Below are 24,092 nucleotides of genomic sequence, written 5' to 3' on the forward strand. Positions count from 1 at the left end.
TTGCTGCATATTACATAATTCCTTCTCACTATACAACCATATCCTGAATTTGTGGTACTTAAAGGGCTTGTCCCATGAAAAGCACCCTATCTATACTGCTAGTTTATGTGAATATAAGACTTTTCCTAAATACATTTCTTTATCAAAACTGCTTTGTTTGGCCGCTATCTTAATTTATTCACTTCATTGTTGACACTGGCCCTTGGGCTTATCTGCTCATTTGTCAAGTGACATAGCTGCCTGCTCTCAGGAGGGGAGGGAGGAGCTGACAAGCAATGGAGCTCCTCATATAGGGGAGGGGGAGATGAGAGCTCCAAGATTACTGTGCTGTCTATCTTCAGCTTTTCCACTGATCAGCCGATTTAATTGAATTTGGCTGATAAGGGCTGAGATAAGGAGTTACCTCTGTATGTAATGCAAGCTGACTCAAATCCAGCTCCAGTACATCAGTTTCCACATCAGCGTCATACTGTGGATCATAGCAGATAGCAGAGCAAGATGAAACCCTGCCCACCAATGTGCGAGAAATCCAGGAAGTGAAGAGAGTACAGAGTCTTCAGGCTGCAGAACAAAAGTTATGGGAATACTCCTTTAAAAAGAGGACCTGTGATGTCCTCCTGCACATGCGGTTTTATATACCACTAAATTCAGTGCACTGTTGGCTTTCCCATTTTGTGCCCCGGGGCTGGGGATATCAGTGCCTTTAGTTTCTGTATCAATCTCTGCCCACTGTTAGAACGGAGTTCCTGACAATCTAAATTGGCTATGAGGAATGTCCCCCCCCCCCCCCCGCCAGTACTTGTCCATAGGCTTGTACTTGGGGCCATTCCTCACAGTTTAGGATCATCGCAGGATGGTAAAGAACAACCCCTCTGATAGTACATGTCTATGGACGAGTACTGACAGGAGCCCAGCTAGACTGTCAGGAATGCCATTCTGACGGTGGGCAGAGATCGGTGTCGAAACTAACAGCACTGATATCTCCAGCCCTGGAGGCGCATAAGGGTAATGTGCACTGTCATATTTCTAGTGGTATATAAAACCGCATGTGGAGGAGGACATGAAAGGCCCTCTTTTTTTTTTTTTTTAAATGTAGATTGTGAGCCCCATACATTATTCCTATCAGTATGTCTTTGGAGTATGGGAGGAAATCCATGCAAACACGGGGAGAACATATACACTCCTTACAACATACACACATCCTCGGCAGGATTCAATCCCAGGACTCCAGCGCTGCAAGGCTGCTGTGCTAACCACTGAGCCACCTGGTTGCCCATGAAAGCTCCTCTTTTAACGGAGTCTGTCACAAATTCAGATAAATCAGGCTCACCTAAATGTAATGCCGTTCCCCCAATGAAAATGTGTGCCTCTGTTACCAAGATATTAATTTATTTCACAATATGAAAAAGAGCAGTCTGGAGCACTGAGGGCAGCCATGTTGCTCCAAACTGCTATGCCCCACACTGCTCTAATGCAGCAGCATGAACGTAAGAGCACTGGATCAGACAAGATTTAAGCATAGCTCCCTGGCCCTTTCACTCAAAAATGGGAGTGGGGAAGGAGGGCATTACCGCAGTGTGGTGCAAAGCGATTTTGAGAAGCAGAGGTGCCCTTAGTGCTCCGGAAAGCTCAATTTAATATTGTGAAATAAACGCAGATCTCAGCAACTGAGGACAAATTTTCAAGGGAAAAAAAATGTGATACATTCAGGTGAACCTGACCTATCCGTGTTGCAGATTTTGACCAACCATCTTAGTGGAGACAGTCTTTTGTCTTGGTGGGCAGTGGATACCACAATGACTATAGGAACTTTTTATAGTCTTGCACTTGCCAGAAATCTAGCCATGGCTTCATTACTGAGGCCAGAATATCTCCTCATTCTTCTCAATAAGCCACAGCACTGTAGCCTTGCAGCGCTGAAGTAACATGTTTCAATCTGACCAAGTTCAACATCTGCAAGAAGTTTGTATGTTCTCCCCATGTTTGCAGCGATTTCCTCCCATACTCCGAAGACATACTGATAGGGATTGTAGATTGTGAGCCCTATATGGGACAGTGACTGACAATGTCTGTAAAGTGCTCTGGAATATGATGGCAGTATATAAGTACTGTAAGAGAAATAAATACATAATTGCCTTCTCTCTGTTGTAACAACTGGCTCCCTGCTCCTGCATTTGCACAATCTCAGGCAGGACGTTTGTGTATATGTATATGCCTATATAGAGTAAGGAGCTGAACACCCTAAGGCAGTGATGCCGAACCTTTTAGAGACCGAGTGCCCAAACTGCAACCCAAAACCCACTAATTTATCACAACGTGCCAACATGGCAATGTAACCTTAATACTCTGCGGATCCACAATTTCAGACAATCAAGGACTCGCAAAGTATCGTTGTGCGAGTGAGGCTTTACCATGTTTTCAATTATACAAACAACTTTGTACTGCATTTAGTATCATTTTGAACAATTAATTTTCACTACATTGCACAGATCTATTTTACAAGACCGTGCAATGTTATTAAGCAAGAACACCACATGTCTGCTATAACACAGATACTGTGTGATATAAATAGTAAAGGGCCCACACTCAGTACAATCTGCTCTACAGTGGCCCCCACAGTAAATTTTGCTCCACAGTGGTCCCCACAAAGTACAATCTGCACCACAGTGGCCCCCACACAGTACAATCTGCCCCACAGTGGCCCCCACACAGTACAATTTGCTCCACAGTGGCCCCCACACAGTACAATCTGCCCCACAGTGGCCCCCACACAGTACAATCTGCCCCACAGTGGCCCCCACACAGTACAATCTGCTCCACAGTGGCCCCCACATAGTACATTTTGCTCTACAGTGGCCCCCACACAGTACAATCTACTCCACAGTAGCCCCCACATAGTACATTTTGCTCTACAGTGGCCCCCACACAGTATAATCTGTTCCACAGATGGGTGCCCACAGAGAGGGCTTTGAGTGCCATCTCTGGCACCCGTGCCATAGGTTCGCCAGCACGGCTCAAAGGTATAAAGTCTATGGGTGGTGTAGAACTGGTTAAACGGGGCCGTACACCATATGCACCACGTTGCGGAAACGCATTTTTTGTTGTTGCAGATTTTGGTGTGGTTTTTTGAGCCAAAGCCAGGAATGGACTGAGGTAGAAGTATAAGACCTTCCTATAGATTGCCCATTCCTTTTGTAGCCACTATTAGGCTTGGTTTAAAAAAAAACTCAGCAAAATCTCCATCAAAAAAAGCTGCATTTCCACAATGGGAGGCCTCAGTCTTAGTCTAATTGTAACCCATAATGGGTTGGGGGTTTTTTATTAAAAAAAAAAAAAAAAAAAAAAGGATGGAAGTACGTAACCATAAAAAAATGGAAATTTACAATTAAAAAGTAGATGTGTAAATCTCTGTTTACAATCCACATTTTGGTCCATTGCACACTTGCTTTTGAACAAAAACAAAAGAAACAAAAAAAAAGAACCAAACAAGCAGGAAAACCCCAATTTTTTTTTTTCGTGGTAGATCTTTGGGGGACTAATGTGTAAAAATCCCACTAGTTTAATACATGACTTGTCTAATACTTCCCATTACGAAGTCTTGGTGGCGACACACGTGTTGGGGAGCGTTCATCCTGTTTGGTCAGTGTTAAGCCTTATTTATTGATGTATTGATGCACTATTTGCTGGTTTTGCTCCTCTGCTTTGCTCTGATTGTTTTTCTACATGTGCATATTTATTCATAGCACCTTACTCTTAGTACTGGCAACTCTCTGAGGACCTGCCTGCCGTATTTTTTTGGTCTGTTTCCTGTGACACTTATTTACCTCCTACGACCTTCCAAGATGGTGTCCACATGTGGTTAGGTTCTCTGTTATTCCTCCTCTTATTTGTTGTCTTAGTTTCAACTTCATAAATAAGAATTTTAGATTTGCACTTTGCTCGTGTTTTGGTGTTTAACACAATGAGACAAGAGATAGTAAAAGGTGATTGGACAGATGAGAACCAGGGCTGTAGCTATAGGGGATGCAGAGGTGGCAGTCACTATCAAGGGGGCCCCAAATGGTCCCTACGCCACATAAAATATACTGCATATAGGAGCCCCATTAGAGATTTTGCATTAAAGCCCTGGAGCTTGAAGTTCCATATCTGACAAACACTTGTGTCAGCTGAAGATACTGTACAAAATAAATAAAAAAAATAACAAAAAACACAATGAAAAGAATCTTTAGGGCTTGTCCACAGAGTTTTTTTTACATTGAATCTGCCTCAAAAAGCACCTGCAAAAATGGCTCCCATTGACTTCAATGGGAGGCCCTCGCTTTTTTTTCCACTAGCTAGTAGCGGAAAAAAGAAGCAAGATCTTGCTGAGGATTCCGTGCTTGATTCAGCCGCGGCGTCTGTGACTCGAAACACGCTCCTGTTTAGGCCCATTCATTCAGGCCTAATCGGGAGCAGGATGCCACGACGGAAGTTTGCACAGTGGAAACCATTGTCTGCCGTGTGAACATACCTTTAAGGTGTAAATGTACGTTTTAGTATGGCCAGGTTCACATCTGTGATCAGTATTCCATTTAGGAAGTCCACTTGGGGACCCCCAAATGTAACACTGAGCGCATTAAAAAGCGGTTAGCTGAGAAACCACATGGACCCTATTGACTATAATGGGGTCCGTGTTTTTTCCGCAAGGTGTACGCACAAATCATGCAGAGAGAAAAAGTACTGCAAGCAGCACTTTTCTCTCCGCATGATTCGTGTGTATACAACGCGGAAAACACACGGACCCCATTATAGTCTATGGGGTCTGTGTGGTTTCTTAGCTGACCGCTTTTTAAAGCGTTCGGTATTCCAATCAGGGGGTCCCCAAGCGGATTCTCCAAACGGAATACCGAACACAGATGTGAACCAGGTCTATGACTGTTTTCACAAGAAAGCCATACAAGAAAGATAGTGAAAATTTTAATAGAACTGGACCTGTTATTGTTTTCAGAATGTCTGATGGTATTATATGTAATAATAAATTTATCATAAAATGTGAGTTGCCATGCCAAAAAGACAATGTGAAAATCACATAACAAAATGGAAGCGCCCTATGCCCCCTCCTGTATAGGACTATTCCTCAATAGGAAAGGTGAGATTCTGCAAATCATAAATTATGGACCAAGTATTGCTAAGAAAAGCAGAGAAGGTTTACAAGCTTCACAGACACTTCACTGCATAATTCCAGCTTTGAAACAGACTTTGTCATTTTGTTCTGGAAATTCTAAAGATGGAAGAGCTTTGCTTTTTATGTTCTTAACATGAATGCAATAAAGGTAAACTAAAGTGTTATTCCAAAAGAGATCTCTACAAGAAAGGTAAAGTATTGCAGTGCAGATCGAGCACAGTACAAGCATCATGCTATAGAACAGAATAAAACACTAGAAAAGTCACACTGGACATTTTAGAGATAAGAAATAATCTCCTGACATTCCACAGCTAATAAATAGCATACACATCTATATAGTTATCAGGGCTCACACACCTCCTTACAATTGGAAGGTAGTGACTGACTTCAGCATTGTATCTGTGTTCTATGTGCCTGTTAGATGGAGACTTTATTATTTGCAGTGTTCACATTATCTTGTCCAGTTGCTGATTGACAGCTTTTACCCTACAGTATTGAATAGGGAAAAAACTGTCAATCAGGGGCTGGAGGGCGGAGTTAGCCTGCAGTTTAAAGAGGAGCTTTCATGAGTTGGGGCACATGCGGTTTTATATACCGCTGGAAAGTCGACAGTGCGCTGAATTCAGCGCACTGTTGGCTTTCCCGATCTGTGCCCTAGGTGAAGAGCTATCAGTGCAGGTACCGTAGCTCTTCACAGTCAGAAGGGCATTCCTGACAGTCAGTCAGGAAAGCCCTTCTTCACAGCAGCGCCTATAGCACTGTACTGTGAGAGCGGTGAGGAACACCCCCTCCCCTCCTGATAATACTCTTACATAGACGAGTACTGGGGGAGGTGTCCTCACCGTTCACAGTACAGCGCTATAGGCGCTGCTGTGAGGAAGGGCGTTCCTGACTGACTGTCAGGAACACCCTTCTGTCGGTGAAGAGCTACGTTACCGGCACTGATCGCTCTTCACCCAGGGCACGGATCGTGAAAGCCGACAGTGCGATGAATTCAGCGCACTGTCGGCTTTCCAGTGATATATAAAACCGCATGTGCCCCAACTCATGAAAGGTCCTCTTTAAGAATATGAAAACTCCTGAGCACATGCATATCATGTAGAGGACTCACAAAATAAAAGTGGTGACAGAATTCCTTAAAGGGGGTTGATTCACTCTCACCTTGACTACTCTAACTCCTTATGCTGGGTTCACACCTGCACCCCAGTCTCCTTTTTCAGGTTTACATCTTCTGCCGACAGAAGATGGAAACCTAGCAGACAGTGTCCGGCCGTGAGCGCCAGTGAGTGTTTTGTGCTCTCCGTGGTGAAACCGTTTTTTTTCAACCGGACAGAAAGTACTGCAGGTCCGACTTTGGGTCCGGTTAGAAAAAAAACGGTTTCGTGCGGAGAGCACAAAACGCTCACAGGCGCTCACGGCCGGACACTTTTCAAACCCATTCAAATTAATGGGTTTGAAAAAAGACTGAGGTTTCCGTCTCCTATCCAGTTTCAGGCAGGAAACAGAAACCTGCATAACGGAGACCGGGGCACAGATGTGAACCTGCACTTACTAATCGGTCTTCCCCTTACTAAACTCTCCCCTCTACAATCTATTCTGAATGCAGCGGCCAGGCTCATCTATCAGTCTAGACGCTACAGCGATGCCTCTGGTCTGTGCCAGTCACTACATTGGCTGCCTATTCATTATAGAATAAAATATAAAGTTATCACCCTCATCCACAAGGCTCTCCATAATGCTGCACCTCCATACATTACCTCCCTCATCTATGTCTACCGCCCAACCCGTGTTCTCCGTTCACTCAATGACCTAACACTTACATCCTCTATTATCAGAACCTCCCACGCTCGTATACAAGACTTCTCCCGAGCTGCACCACTTCTCTGGAATGCTCTACCCCGGACAATCAGATTAACTCCCAATTTCTACAGCTTCAAACGCAAACTAAAGACGCATCTGTTCAGACAGGCCTATCACAATTCCTAATGTAAACCCTTCCGTACCGTAACTAGAAGCCATAAAATTAACCCTCCTCTGTTCCAGCTTGCACATTTCCCCACATGATATGAAGCCATCTCAGGCTAACTTTATATGTCCAAGCTCCATCCACATGTTAAAGGACACGACTGGTGACGGCTCATAAAGTTTTGATTTTGTAATGACAGTAACCTCTATTACAAAATTGTCTGACCACTGTATAAGCAATGCCGCCCCTGCTACCTCTTGTGTCACCCCCTCTACCTCATAGATTGTAAGCTCTTGTGAGCAGGGCTCTCAGTCCCATCGTGTGAAGTGACTATTTCTTTGTAATGTCTCTTTTTGTCTGTATTTGAACCGTACAAATTGTACAGTGCTACGGAAAATGTTGCCGCTATATAAATAAAAATTATTATTATTATTACTGGATGGAAATGCCACATAAAATTTCTTTGAAACTGCTAAGGCTGGGATCACATCTGCGCCAGAGTCTCTGTTTGCGAGAATCTGCAGATGAAAAAGTGCCGCAAGTCGGATTTGGAACACTTTTTCGTTTGTCAATTTTAGTTTAAAAGAACGGACAGCTGACATTGTCTGCTATTTTAGCGGCCCGTGTGTGTGCCAGTGACTGACTCCCTATGAAAGTAAATATGCAACAAACTATACATAGAATTATACAATACCAAGAATTCTAGAATATACTACTACATATTTAAGTAACTTTTTTCCAACTCTGGCTCTCAAACACATAAAAAATTCTCCAAATACACGGCCCTGCTTTCTCACGGTTTTCTGCATCCAATCACCTAGCAATGGTGTGCTGACACAGACGTATCCAGCAGTCACATGTCAGGAAATCAAGTAAAGTGTGAAGGTATAACATCCTTGCATTTGATATATATATTTTTTTAATTTTCCTGGCTAGGCAACTCCTGTAACCCTTGCTGACCTTTGTAGTACTTGTACATTATAATGTTGGGTGTTGGATATGGAGAGGGTACAGAAGCTGAACCTCCTCCATATATGGCAGGTGCCAGGTGTATTCTACAATATACACCTACTAGTAACAGATGCAACTGGTGCCAGCACACACACTGCAGCTAGAGATGGCCAAATGCTTCATTCAACCCGAATATACCAATTGTTTTTTAACTAAACCAAGGGATTTGGGCGCTACATGCAGTAGCATACATTACAGTTAATTATTATAGTCTGGATCTCTTCAGATCCAAGAGTATAATAGGTGGAGGCCCATGGGAGGTTAAAAAACATAAAAGCATTTACACTCACCTTCTCTGACCTCTTTTGGGCCTCTTTGTTGAGTCCATAACGGGTGACATCAAGCACCCGGGATCACCCCTAAGGCCTGTGATTGGGCCTCAGCAGTGACAAGGGCATGCTAAGCATCATAATTCTTGGCGTACCCATGTCACCACTTAGGCCTAATCACAGACCTCAACAGTGACCCAGAGCACATGACGTCACCAATGAGGCCCAAAAGAGGAGAGGGAAGGTGAGTATAAATGTTTCTCAATTTTAATACCTCCCCTCAGCCTCCATCTATTATACTCTCGGGGCCAAAGAAACCTGGTTCTATCCTGGTCCCAAAACAAATCCCTGGCCACATGGGCCCACAGAGGATCACAAAAGATCGATGAATAGCTCTGTTAATGCATCTGTAAGTTAATATAATTAAGATGTGGTTAAGTAAAGGTGATAGTGTGCCAGGAAAGTAAGGATGGATCCATGTTCATTTCCTGGACAAACCTGTCTGTCCTTGAGGTAGTAGATTCATGGAATTCAGTCTAAGCAGATGTGTCCTATCCCATGTATTGGAAGGTAATGTCAGACTTGTAAACCACAAGACAATTACTTGTATTGCTTACAACCACAAGCCGCAGCCCTCTTATTCAGCTCTCTCTTGTCCTCGAACACTGAACAGTCTTTTCCCAATGGGTATTTTTCATCCAGGAAAGGGATTTACAACAAAAACTACAAAGTCACACATATTACAAGTGGAAACAATAATGAATAGACCCAAAAATGTGAGATCTGCACTCGGTGTAAGAAAAGTGATCACGTTACTGGTTATTTATCTCCATAAATGCCTTTTGCCAATGTGTAAATGATACATTGTGTATAGTGGATGTTTTATTGGTTGCTTACAATAAATAATAAAATAATCATAACTATATCAATTAGGCTCTGGGCTTCTGAGATCTGGGTTGAGCCTATATGACAGGAAGGTTTCCAGTGTACATGTCAAATATATCCATGGGGTTCCAGCTACCTGACCTCCAAATATATAAGAATACCTTATTTCTACCAGGTTCTGTGGATAATATCACTCCTTAAGGAGAGATCACCTTCTCAGGTGTATGGAGTCTTACAAAAGCCTTTTTCGCTCCACTGGGGGAATTATGGGAAAAATATGCAAATCTGTTTTCCAAGATATAAGTAGGTAAACAGTGCCTTTGCTTGCTGCCCTCTAGGGGTAGCCCCCTTAAACATCATGCCCGACTTTTTCAACAAGCCTTTAATGCTATGATTAGCCCAATCAGTAACCCAGTATTATTTCTATCAGGTTATGCAATGCATAGGCCAAACCGCTAACTACGACTTCTCTATTCTAAAACATCCTGACTCCGACTCCTTAATAAATGTGTGACAGTCATGGTTGGATAGACACAGTGAAGATCCTCTAATTCATAAAAAAGCCAGTGACTGACTTTTTATAAAGGTAAGGCCAGGCACACACCAGCGTTCGGTGACCATTCGGGAATTCCGTCCCCCATTCCGCTTGAAAAATACGGAGAGAGAAGTCCTGCAAACTGGACTTTTCTCTCTTTCGCATTTTTTGGATGGAAATCAGGCGGAAACCCGGTGGACCCTATTATAGTCTTTTTAAGCGGATTGGGTTTCGGTTTTTCAGGTCCCCAGGTGGACCCAAGAAATGAAAACCAGTGTGGCTCGCGTCATGTAAACATTACTGAAAGCTGTCTCGGTATAGTTACTCTGCGAGTGTTACCGGCTGTCTATTTCCTAGTTTCTCTCAAAACACAGGAAGTCACCCTGCAGTCATTTCCTGTCTATTGAGACTGACCAGGAAGTAGAAACCAGCAGGATCAAAAACAAGTGACAATGGTGGTGGTTCGAGATCAGAAGGGCGAGTATCAATTTTTTTTGAGCTTTGTCCTTTTTTTATTATTTTTTTTTTTAATTACCAGTCTGATAAACTCTGTAATATCACAAGATGCTGGGACATAATATTAGTCTAAATTAAAACGAAATTAAACTAAACTAAAATGATATTAAATCATAGGGACAACATGGAAGCTTGCAAGGCTGAGTCACTGGATCACTGTCTATCCACCTTACCTTCAATATGGTGTCTCTAATGTGCCACCATGCTTTCATTCAAGACCACTGCACACAACTATTTTGCAAGAATGCCAAGCCGAGATTTCCAGACCACTGGGTGCCATTTTAAAGACGTCTTATTATACATATAGATATACGTATCTGAACGAGCAATTGTGGTTAAGAGCCGTGTCTCTCTCAATTTTATTCTCTATCTGAACAGAAGCAGAAATCAGCAAAGTAAAATAAGAACATCAAGTTTTTTCCATTTTTTTTTCTAAATTACAGTCCAACAAATGAAAATGATTTTATAAGGTAACATCTGTTTGTTCTGAAACCAATTTAAGTGCAATTATGGTAACTATCTACTCAAAAGACATAGCAAAGAGCAGATCTAATTTGTTGTAAATTGAAGAAACTCATCGCACCCCCACCCCCCCGGCAGCGGCGGTGTGTAAAAAGTTCTTGGTAAGGGGGGTCATGGAAAGATCACATGCAACAGAGGTTTTGTATCACATCTCCAAATTACTCAGAGGCGCTGTAGTCTTGCAAATTGAACTAAACTTCCCTAATTCCAAGAAATAACACTGCAGTGAAAATTGGTTATATGACTTTGAAAGAAAAATATTCTTCGCATCTAAAAATGTCCTGTGAGCGGGGAAGAAATCAAGAAGCAATGCTCTTAAGCAGTACACTGTGTACTCTTCTTTTTCATTGCTCTTCTAACTTCCTGGAACAGTCAACAAGTAAGGTGGGTGAGAGAGACGAGCCATGTCCATGTGTGCGTGTCCGCCTACAGAAAAATGGGCCCTTTGTTTGCTTCAGCACCAAAAAAGTAAGGGTCAATAGCAGCAAACAATAAACTACTAATGGTCGCCGGGGCACGTCTCGATTGTTAATCCAATAAAATGGCTTAGCTAATAGGAAGAGAACTATGTATTCTTAAAAAAGGCCCTGGAATTTAAAGGGAATTTTTCATTCAGGGACTATTCTTCCATTAATATCTGATTGGTGGGCGACAGACGGCCTCTGCATAGATCAGCTGTATGTTGATCCTTCAGATACCTGAATTATACATACCATAATACACACCACAAGGCCAGTAGTAATTGGCGCTGGCCCCTATATAGTGGCCAGACGCTGGTACTGCATCTCAGATTCTATAGGATTCAATGGAGCCGCAGTGACAGTACCCAGCCACTATACAGGGAATGGGGCCAACCGCTTCAACTTCTATGCTGTGTGTAGTAGCGGCCCCAGACAGCTGATCCATGTAGCCCCCCACCAATCAATCAAATAAAAAATTCCTAGCCGACCATTTAATCTGAGGTCTGAAGTTATTGAGATCGGGGTATAAGAAGGTTGCTCTGTGTCTGACAACACCTGCACAGTGACCAAAAGCAAAAGGTGTCATCTAGAACATTCTCCATATCATAGTCAGCATGGCTGTTTTTAACAATCACCTACACTGTATAGATGTGTATTGACTTTTGCCAACGCTCTCATGGCGGCAGATGTCAAGGCAGATAAGGATTTGCTGGTTTTACTTCAGCTGCACAATTGTTTGGTTCTTTATGTGATACTGAACATGTCCGCCAGCATCTTTTCCCCCTCCTATGCACTATGCAGATGAGCCAAGAGTGCACATATGGTATATAGGGGTGTCAAGCAAGATGGCTGACTACTGAAAAGGTTTAACAGCCAACAGATATGTCAGATATATACAGTATATAATATATCTGCCACCCTAACACCATCCTCCTATATGCTATATATAGTATATCAAATACCAAAACTAATAACATTGTTTGCTGGAGAACATCGAGGGCTACCAAGAAAATACCAAATATGCTAGAATCAGTAGAACAACAGCTATTAAATGGTGCAAAGAAGTGACCTGGTAGAAGTGGTGAAAGGTTCTCTTTAAAGGATGTAAAGAGATGAACTTTGTGGTGACAAGTTCTCTTTTTAAAAATAAAGCCAACTAAAAAGTAATCTAAATAATTCTGAACCCTAAAAAGCGAAGTGATAGGGAGAGCAGTCTGCATGATCAAGGAAATAAAGGTGCAATACCCCTGCCAGTGTGACCACAAGGGGGTCAAGGGAGTGTTTTTCGCATGTGCACTGTGCTGGGCTCTAAGCACTGCACGCTCCTCAGCCCCATGCCCTCCACTCTGAGTCATGGCTCTTGACACTAGAGCTGACACTCAAGAGTAGAAAGGAGGGCCTGGAAAGCAGAGCCTGGGACACTGCATGCAAGAAACATCCCAATGGCACCTAGAAATACAGCACTAGGGGAGCATTTCTTGGTCACGTACCTGATTTATTGATAGGCTTGTACTGGTGTCAATCACATAGATGTTGTTATATTTGGGGGACAAACCTTTTAGTTTTGCTGCACACCGTTTATATTTTATCCCCAGTACACAAAGATTATAAGGGGTACTCTAGTAACAACAAATGACCCCTATACAGAGGATGGGGGTAACTTGCTGATTAGTGGGGGTGCATTCATTTCAGCAGGAACCAACGGAAATACCCAAGGCCTGTTCTTGGGCTATATCCTTTGGGTAAGGGCTAACTTGTTATGGGAGCAGCGGGGGTAGCTGAAATATAGCAGTCAGCTATCTCTGGCGCTCCCATTGAAGTGAATGGGACTGTCGACCATCACCTGTGCCACCCACATGCGGCCTAACAATGGACAGGTTGAATGTGGGAGTGGGAGAAAGGTCCTCCAGTTTGCTTTGTGTGACATCCCATTTAAGTTAGAGAGCCATTGGAATTGTGAACTATTATTTCTACAAAAGAAATTATCTCTAACTATGTATATGTTTAAAGTTTATCTTTCCTTCTAGGACGACAGAATGAAAAAAGGGGGTGATGGTGACAAATGGGAAATATACTCCAAAATAATGGGGTTGTACAAGTGAAGTATATGTGCACTGGCTTGGTTACTTTTTATAATAGGAAGTAAAGTATATGCAGAGGGAATGATTGTACACCTTGGACTGCAAAGAACATAGAGATGTCTAGATAGGCTTAAAGAGGACCTTTCATCTCCTGGGGCACATGCAGTTTTATATACCGCTAGAAAGCCGCCGTCTTTCATCTTCTGTGCCCCCGGTGAAGAGCTCTTCACTGTTAGAAGGGCGTTCCTGACAGTCATTCAGGAACGCCCTGCCTCACAGTAGCACCTATTGCGCTGTACTGTGAAAGGGGGCGTTGCTTACCGCCCAGTGATGACAATGAGTGGTGAGGAACGCCCCCCCCCCCCAGTACTCGTCTATGGACGCAGCAATAGATGACTATCAGAAACGCCCTTCTGACAGTAAAGAACTACGGTACTGGCACTGATAGCTCTTCACCGGGGGCTGTCGGCTTTCTAGTGGAGTATTACACCGCATGTGCCCCAGGAGGTGAAGGGTCCTCTTTAACCACTTCAGTACCGGGCCAATTTGTGGTCCAGGACCAGACACATTTTAGGTTTATTATGTATGTGCGGTTTTGAGGTCTGTAAAATTTTTCTCGTATGTCTTAGTCAACTAATTTTTGCGTCTTTTTTCGGGGACACATAGGGCTTTATTTTTATGTTATTTTTATTTTCAAATGTGTTTTAATTTTTTTTATATCCAGGAAAATATAAACAAAATAGGAGGGAAATTGTGTCTGGTTTTCAATTTATAATTTTTTTTTTATTTAATAACACAAAGTGTCACTGAAAAACTTTATAATATAGTTTTTCCTCTCCGTTACAGTAATTTTTATTTTGTATGGTGTCGTCGGGGGTGGGGCTATAACCTTTAATAACGGCGTTTTATTAGCGTATTATTTATTTATTTTTTTATTATTTTATTTACATTTTTTTTTAAAACTTTTTTATTATATTTTTATTTTATTTTTTTCCCAGATTGTGTCCCCATAAGGTGATAAGAGACCTTTGGGGACATCTGATCACTTTTTTTTTTGTACTTGAGGCTGATTTCTCCTATAACTGAGGCTGCTACATTTAATCTCAGTTACAGGAGAAATCCAACCTCTTGCACACTGCTACATGGTATAGAGAGCTGATCTGAGTCCTGTAGGACCCAGAAGCTCTGGCAGGACACTGAGCCCGACAGATCACTGTCTGCTGGGTCAGAGGGCAGCTGATTTATGGCTGCGTCCATAGCTGTGTATACAGCGTTCATTGAGTAATAAACCTGCCCTGCTATCTCTCTAGGAGCTCTGGCTGAAGTTACAGCCGGCTCCTAGTGAAAGCAGCTGAACGATTTTGTGCAGCTGCTGTGTTCTGGCTTGGACGTACAGGTACGTCCTGGCAGAACTAGACAACCACTATCCGGACGTATATAGTCTATGGGCGGTCCGGAAGTGGTTAAACTGTATAACTTAGATAATTCAGTCTCTTCTGGACCCCTTCTGGAAGGAGAGGGTCATGTGGGGGCTCCATTTCTTATTTGGAGACAGCTATTGCCACGTGCACCCGGTCTGGTTACCTTGCTCGCAGCGGCTCGCTTTGTGTCCTTCAGTTTGTCGCTCGCCCTGTGTAGACTCTCTCGTTGCTGGTGGACTTGGGCTTCCAGCGCCTGCATCTCTCTGGTCCTTTTATGCAATTCAGATTTCAGGATTCCAACTTCCATGTTGAGCCCATTCATCTTAATGCCACTGCTGCTAAGCTGGAACAGATTGATGTCAGACATATTGAAGTGAAAGATGTTATAACCAGATGTTCTAAAAAGCATGGTAATTAGTTTGTGGTATTGCGCTCCTAACAAAGCCATGTGTCTGACAGAACATCTGAATATAGCTACAGCAAATGGAAACTAACATGCAAACTAACCCCGGGCAGGGACAAACAGTGTTCTACTGTAATGCAGGAGTGTCTGTGTGTGCCTAAAATGTAACATGTGGTCATGGCTTCTGTTTCGGATTAATTACAAACCAGAACCATTCGGCTCATCCCGTCAGCGCCGCTCGCTCTTGTTTGTCACATTTGTGTTTATGTCTTTCTACTGGATTGGTTTAATGTCATTGTTACAGAGAAACTGTAAAGTAGATGAAGACAAGACAGAAACAATATCCGACAGCAAAAGTCACATTCTCAGGGGCAGCACGGTGGCTCAGTGGTTAGCACTGCAGCCGTGCAGCGCTGGAGTCCTGGGTTTGATTCCCGCCAGGAATATCTGCAAGGAGTTTGTATGTTCTCTCTGTGTTTGCGTGGATTTCCTCCCGTTCTACAATGACATACTGATAAGAATTAAAAAAAAAAAAAAGTACATTGTGATCCCTATATGGGGCTTACAATCTACATTAAGGAAAAAGAAAGTCACATTCTCAGTGAAGTCCGCGCCTTTTACCAGAAAACTGCATCAGTTAGGGCTCATTCACATGGGCAAAAGGGGGATGGATTCTGATGCCGAATTCACCTCAGAATCTGTCCCCTCACAATAGAGGTCTATGTAGTATGGTATGTTCCGGCTCGTGGAAAAAAGAAGCGAGCTGCCCTTGCTTCAGGCGGATTCAGCGGCTGATTCAGCCCCGGCGTCCTCCTCGTGACAGTACCCTCCGGACTAGGCCCATTCATTTGGGCGTACTCTGGAGCGGGAAGCCGTGACTGTCGGAAGCCGCGACAGTCGCGGCAGGCACATTTTGGCCCAATTCTGACACAGCTTCCCGCATAAAAATCAGGACCAAAATACGCGGTTCTGTCCCCCGTGTGAACTAGCCCTTAGCATGCAAGGCTGTCGAATAGGTAGGCTGAACCACTGACCTCGACTCTTCTATTTTTCTCATAGCCCAAGAGTTGGCCAGGAATAATCGTTCTGGGTCAGTAGGCCAGGGAAGGTGAAACATAAAAAAAAAACAAAAACAAAAAAAAACATACTAACCTATCCCAGGTGGTCTGGTGTCCCCCAACATTGTCTAGTCCAATGGTGCCCAGGGGATTGGCCTCAGAAGTCACATTGGCACCGCTGGACCAGACAGTAACTGAGGGACAACAGAGCACCAGGGACAGCTGGCCCAGAACTGTAGTACCTGGACAACACCTTTAATAAATAGCTGAAAACAACAGCCAGTCACAAGCAGTGAGAATCCTCTAAGGCCCAGATCACATCTGCGTTCGGTATTCCATTCGGGGAGTCTGCTTGGGGATCCCCCAAATGGAATACCGTAAAACATTAAAAAGCGGGGACCAATGAAACCACACGGACCCCATAGACTATAAATGGGGTCCATGTGTTTTCTGTGCTGTGTGCGCACGAGTCATGCAGAGAGAAAAGCGCTGCTTGAAGTAGTTTTCTCTGCACGTAATTTGTGCGGACACCGCTCGGAAAATACCCGGACTCCATTATGTGGTCCGTGTGGTTTCATTGCTCACTGCTTTTTAATGCATTCAGTATTCTGTTCAGGGGTCCCCAAGTGGACCCCCCGAACGGACTACTGAATGTAGATGTGAACCGGGCCTTAATTGATTCCAACAACAAACTATACATCTAATTATACAATATTATAGAATACAATTATAAATATTAATCATTTTATTTTCAAGCTGAGTCAGTAACTTTTTTCCAACTCAGACTCCACTGAAGGCTCAGGCACCAAGTAGCGAAAAAAGACTGCAGTGGAAACACATTGCATTTCTTTCTACAGCATCTTTCAGCCTAAGGGTAAGTTCACACTGGGTTTTTTGGACCGGACCCTGAGGGGGAGGCCACCTCAGGTTCCGGTCTAAAATAATCCGGGTAACCGCGAATGAATTCCAGTGCACTTCACCGACATCCAGCCGCGCACTCCGCTCTGGATTAGGCCCAATGAATGGGCCTAGTCAGGAGGAGAGAGTGTCTTCAGGCCGAATCGCAAGGCGCAAGGCTATCGGAAAAAATACCTGAACAGCTTCCATTGATTTCAATGGGAGCCGTCTTTTTGGTCAGGATTTTGAGGTGAATACGGCCTCAAATTCCTGACCAAAAAACCCCCGTGTGAAATTACCCTAAAGGGGCTTTCTGGGAAAAAATTATACTGATGACCTATCCTCAGGATAATGATAATAATCATAATAATGTCATCAATATTAGATTGGTGGGGGTCCGACACCCAGGACACCTGCTGATCAGCTAATTTCAGCAGCCTCCATAGAGCAGATAACACTGCTCTCCATATAGTGGCTGCATAACAACTTTATAAACCAGCTTTAGGATCATTTCTATTTCCACTGAGTTTTTTATTTCATCCACTATAACTATTAAACAATCGTGGGAATTATTCCTCACCCGATTTTATCACATTTGCTTTGGATGAAGAGTACCAGTGGAAATAAATGGTATCAGTGCTAAGTTTTCCTATGCGGCAATCGCCTGATGTTTTATTGTGTAGCCTCTCTCATCGTATGTCAATATTCTCTTCAAAAACAACTGTTGCCGCAAACCTCGAAAATTAGTAATAAAAGAGAAAAAATTCCCCCTGTAAGCGCTCATTACAGGACACTTTGGTAATCGTCATCCTCTCCCCGTACATTAAATTACAAATGTCAGCATGTTTATCTGTAAAACGTAATTACGCCGGCTGAAGAAGAAGAAAGGAACAAAATAACAGGGTTTTATCTGCAATAATAAGACACAGGAAATTTGTCCTATTGTAAGGCACCCTCTGAGGTTACTAACTGATGCATTATTTAAAGCAAATAGATTACCAAATATTATCTTAAAAGCAATGCACTAAAGATAAAAACCTGCCGCTTCCCAATCCAGAACACAGCTCTGCGGCTGATATATTTCTGTAGATGACAAATGTCCCACCGCAGAGCGGCAGGGAGGGTGAATATATACCTGGTGCTAGGGCTGTACTACATATCTAAGGTATACGGGTCTATAATAGAGTGCATATAGAAATCTATGGGCCCATTCCATACCTCCATACACCCCTGATTTTGTAAGAGCGCATTCACATGTCCGAGTTTCAGCCACGAAACTTGGTCCGTATGTTGGATAGATTTATCGGCCTATACCTTATGCCAGGAAAAGGACTCCTACCAGTATAGTTATCTATTCCACTAGGAGCCCCTGCCTCCCAATGACTGTCCCAGACAGAATACAGGACAGTAAGGGTTGGTTCACATCTGCGTTGGTATTCCGTCCGGGGGAATCCGCATGGGGGACCCCCCCAACCGAATACCAAATGCATAGATTATAATGGGGCCCATGTGCTTGCTGCCAGATCTCCGCACAGAACATGTGGATGGGAAAGTAGTTCACTATCTACTTTCCTTTCCACATGATTCATGTGGGCAGCGCGCGGCAAGCACACCCTATGGGGTCCGTGTGCTTTTACTGCACAGCGCTTGCAATTGAGTTTGGTATTCCACTCAGAGGGTCCCCATGCAGATTTTCCGGACGGAATACCAATGCAGATGTGAAATAGGGGTCAGTCACTGCGAGTCCTTCTCCCACCATAAGGTACATGATGGTAAATCCAGCCAACATGGCTAAAATAAGGCTCTGTTCACACAACAGTGAATAAAGGGCATCACACATCTCTTTCCAGAACAATGAGAGTCACCTATTAGGATATACACACCTGATGGACCATGTGAACCGAGACTGTGAAGTCAGACAAGTATGAAGGAGGCCTGGCAGGATCGTGGAGAGGTAAGTAACAGTATTTTTTATGTTCCCTTACCTCTCCCGGTCCGCCGATCATTATACTCGGGGGTCTGCAAAGACCCCCAAGTATAATGATAGTATTTGTGGGGCCCGCTGTGTCACTTGCCGATCCTGGCTCAGCCAGGATCGGCAAGTGAATAGGGCCCGTAACAGCCCATTCGAAAAAAAAAAAACCTGCGGCTGTCACTGGGCCCCCTAATGGCCCGGGCCCTGTGGCAGCTGCCTCTACGGTAGTTACGCCCCCGTCTAGCGGGCTTCCTATATAACCTCTATTTTAGTGGTCCAGCTGTCCGTTGGAGGGCAGTCAACACTAGTGTGAACTTGGCGTAAAACTGCATTAAAAAAAAACCTACTTGTAATTTTGCTGCGGTTTTTGGCACAGGTTTTACATTTTTACAGGTAAAATGCAGCCCTCTGTTTGCGGGGTTATTCCCGGTATCCTCACAGACTTCAAATAAATGCAAATAGGGAATCTAGATTGTGAGCCCTATGGGACAGTGACTGACAATATCTGTAAAGCGCTGCTATTTTTATGGCAAATACAAATAAAAATCACGCCATTGGAAATGACACCGGTGGCTTGAGAAATGCGCCATTCAACAGCAAATACGCATCAGAAACAGTAATAAAATCCCAAATCTGTCAGAGAGAAGCCCCAGCCCTGCTCTGTATACTGTACAATACATGGTGCAGTATACAGCTCTATAGTATTGGTGCTGAGGGAAAGCAGCCGCCCGGGAACGAGCATAGCACATAAGTGCTGAGCCCCAGCAAGCAGCAGCATATGATAGAATACATGTTCCTGCCGCACACTCTGCATTAATACAACAGATTATGGGAAAAGTTGCAGAACTTTTCACTTTCACAGACATTCTGGGACTTGTAGTTCCACAACTTCATTCCTCAGCACCGACTACAATGGAAGTGCAGAAGTCGCGGGGACAGCGCAGGAGTGTATAAAGCAGCCATGTCTGATAGTATACATATGTATACAATGTATGTATATCTATATACAGTGTATCTGATGTGTAGTTACCTCGCAGGTGTACAGACCCAGGGAAACCGCCGAATGACCAAATAACACCGCTCTACACTTCACATCCCGCCCACACACAGGTCCCAGGATGTGACCAATCAGAGCGCAGATAACATCACTTCTGGCTACTGTTTGCAGTGAAAGAAGCGCTGTGATTGGCTAGCTGCGGAATGCAGCCGCTTACACTTCTATACAGTTGCTAGTCTGCTGGTTGTTGGGGACATTGTTTAGGAACAGAGGGGAAGGAGCTGTAACCTGGGCTGGTAGTCAAGTAGTCAGCTGCAGGGGGCATTGTGGGATATATGTCCTGGTGTATACAGGCAGGGTGGTATAGAGTATATGGGACTAGAGCTGAGGTCACTGGAAGCCATTGTGAATGGTGTTCTATGTATAAAGCTGCACCTGTCTGTTATACAGGACTGCAATATCTATTAGCGCCCTTATAAAAGGATTATTGTAGTGACTGCCTAGAGATAGAGCCACATAGACACTTGTATCGTGTAGGAGCTGCGCACATTATAGGGGTTGGCCACTGTCTGACCAATATTGAGAAACAAATGTACAATAAAAAGATATACAATGTTGCAATATACTTTCTGTATCAATACCTTATGGTTTTCTCGATCTCGGCTTGCTGTCATTCATTCTGTTACTTCTAGTGGATAAAACTCTGACCATGGTCATGTGATTTATGGTCATGTGATTTATGGTCCATGGTCATGTGATTTATGGTCCATGGTCATGTGATTTATGGTCCATGGTCATGTGATTTACAGTCCATGGTCATGTGATGAGCACACAGCTGCACAGCTCGTTACCAGGCAGATGTCTGATTACTGTGCTGTGACTATAACGAGCGGCACCTGTGTGCTCATTACATGACCATGCACCGTATGTCACATGACCATGGTCAGAGTTTTATCCATTAGAGGTAACAGAATGACTAAGAGCAAGCAGAGATCTAGAAAACTGTGAGGAATTGATACAGAACGTCGTATATTGGAAAATTGTACAACTTTTTATTATACAAACCATTTGTCTCTCAATATTGGTCTGAAAGTTGCCAACCCCTTTAAGGCTAGGGCTACATGGCGACGTTGGCTTGGTCTCGTCATGTCACCCTTTGACTCCTTGCAAAACAATCCAGAAGTGCAAGATGTTTTTTGAGAATAGCATGCAGTTTGATTCCATTCCTTTAGACCCTATTCACATCTGCGTTACCTGGGAAACCCATGGACCACATAGACTATAATGTGGTCCATGTGGTTTCTGCACAAAATATGCGGAGAAAAAAGTCCTTCAAGCAGCAATTTTCTCTCTGCATGATTTGTACAGAAATTGAACTGACCCCATTATAGTTTATAGGGTGTTTCCTTAAGTAACCGCTGTTTAATGTGTGTAGCTTTCTGTTCAGTGGGGTTCCTAAGCGAACTCCCAAATGCAGATGTGAACATGGCCATATACTGGTGAAGGATCTGTTGTCACATGGATAGTCCATCAATTGAGAAGGGATTCAACACTTGAGTCTCCCACCAATTAGGTCACAGTGTTCAGGGGAGAACACACAAACTCAATGCAAATGTTGTCTATGACAGGATTCAAACCTAGGACTCCAAGGCTGCTGTGCTAAGCACTGAATTTACCAGGAACAGCACTGTATATTTTTGTAGGGGCTGTGTTTGCCATTGCAGCCGCCTCAGGTTCTGGTCCAAAATACGGGTAGCTGCGACTGAATGATGTAGTGCACCGGCATCCAGTCGCACACTCCTCTCCGGATTAGGCCCAATGAATGGGCTTAGTCGGGAGAAGTGAGTCTATTCAGGCCAAATCGCGAGGCGAAACGGCCTGAAGAATGAGCATCTTGATTCTTTTTCGGGGAGCCAGAACAAACCAGTTCCCAGTAAAAACACCTGACCGGCTCCTATTGATTTCAATGAGAGACATCTTTTTAGTCAGGATTTTGAGGCGGATACGACCAATGCAACACCATAGAGAAACATCCCCAATTGGATTAGTGACATTTGTCGACAGAATGCCTCCATCAGTCTATTAGTCTTATGGACCTGACATGTGGATACAGTCAATACTGTGCTTGCCTTGACCAATCCAGGCAGTCCAGACCAAGAAGCACGGTGGGGGTGTAGTCAAAGAACGGAGCAACAGGTCATGTGACTAGATCGCATATGTCTAACTTAGAGAAGACAATGGTATTGGTCAGTGGTGATGATTTAACAGGTTGGGGATGTTTCTAAACTTTGAAGTAGATGGCATCTACTAGGAGGGAGAGCTTTCACTTCAGGTTGTGGGGATATTGATTGGTGGAGTCTATACTGATCACCCCAAACCAAGCCTTAAGATCTTCTGACACCTCTGTTTAGCGTCATTAGCCTCAGAGACCCCTGAAGCCAGTTCGCTGGTGAAAGATGTTGCGGAGACTAACAATCAATATATTTTAATGTGCAGTCCCTGTTACCTACAAGTTATATTGGTCAATTGGTTGCATCGTTTGACCAGTAGTGCAAGTTTATAACAGAATTGTCTGATGTTATAAGATAAAATCAATGGAAGTATATTAATATAGTCATTGAGGAGCCACTCAGGGACTGTGTTTTTCACAAGTGGCCTGGTGTGGGAATTCTGTTTATAGCATACTTATTGAAGGTTAAGTTTTAGAACCTTTTGTTGCCAAGTGGGACTCCTTTTACCTATGGTAATTTGGAAATGAAATAATGTCCTTACCCGTAGGCAACATTCACACAGCAAAGCATCCGCCTTAGATTCCTCTTCATTTTCTGAGCTCTGGCTCCTCTATGGTGTAATGCTGTAGCAGAGTACTGGCATTCAGCACAGTTTTCAGTTCAATGGGTCTCAAGATCCAGAATCTGTGGCATGATCGAGCAGGACCGAAAGATGGTGAATGACAATCTGTTTTCCCTTAGCCCAAACAGCAGCACAACTGGGGGTAATCCTGCCCCTATGAGCTGTTAGGACAGGTGGAATATTTAATTACCTAACAGCAATCAACCCCTATAAGAGGTCAGAGGACCAACTCCCCTTTGTGTTAGTAGCAAGTAAAAAGTTTTAGACATCTATTTAACAGGAGTAATCTGACATAGTACAAACAAATAGTACAAATACAGCATAGGGAGGGAGCCTTGTGCTGCTGTTTGGGCTAAGGGAAAACAGATTGTCATTCACAATCTTTCGTTCCCCCTACGCCCAACAGCAGCACAACTGGGGATTTAGCAAGTATCGCTTTACCCTAGGGCGGGTGATCCTGGCAAGCTGATGCCAATACTGAATGTCCAAATGCTGTGGACTCCCTTGTTCGCCACTCAAGTCTATAATGTTTGGCGAAAGTTAGCTGAGAACTCCAAGAAGCCGCTGCACATATCTGTTCCAAGGAAAGAAAACGTCTCTCGGCCCATGATGTCGCCACTGCTCGGGTGGCATGGGCACGGATAAGGTCTGGTACCGGGAGGTCCTGAGCACGTAGGGAGCAGATAATGGCTTCTCTAATCCATCTTGATAGAGTTGGTTTGGATGCTTTGGTCCCCTTGGTGTGGCCAAACACATTGATCAGCACATTCTCTGACTTCCGAAAGGACGCAGTCCGCTCAAGATAAATCTGCAATGCTCTCACCAAGTCCAACTTGTGCATCCTTTCTTCCCACTCAGAGGTGGGAGAGGGGAAAAACGCTGGTAAGACGATTGCCTGGTTAATGTTCTGAGGTGTGGGTACCTTTGGCAAGAATCCTGGGACGAACCTTAGTTGCACTCTGTCTGGAAAGAAGGTTATAAATGGCTCAGAAGCCGCTAGGGCTTGTAGCTCACCGACCCTCTTGGCGGAGGTTATTGCCAACAGGAAAGTTATCTTGTATGCTAGGTACTTCAAATC

At 43.8% G+C, this 24,092-nt stretch overlaps 1 protein-coding gene across 1 annotated transcript in view; it reads right to left on the bottom strand.

Moving 5' to 3' along the window:
• The window catches only part of LOC142201133 (uncharacterized), a 279,771-nt gene extending 259,513 nt beyond the window's left edge, over positions 1–20,258 (bottom strand). Inside the window, exons 1-2 of the mRNA XM_075271958.1 lie at positions 20,195–20,258; positions 14,995–15,174 (exon numbers count right to left, since the gene is read on the bottom strand). Coding sequence (XP_075128059.1) covers positions 14,995–15,153 — 159 coding nt within the window. The 5' untranslated portion in view covers positions 15,154–15,174; positions 20,195–20,258. The remainder of the gene's footprint in view (positions 1–14,994; positions 15,175–20,194) is intronic.
• Between the last annotated feature and the right edge of the window lie 3,834 nt (positions 20,259–24,092).

The sequence above is a fragment of the Leptodactylus fuscus genome, chromosome 4, assembly GCF_031893055.1.
Source record: "Leptodactylus fuscus isolate aLepFus1 chromosome 4, aLepFus1.hap2, whole genome shotgun sequence".
Lineage (NCBI taxonomy): Eukaryota > Metazoa > Chordata > Amphibia > Anura > Leptodactylidae > Leptodactylus > Leptodactylus fuscus.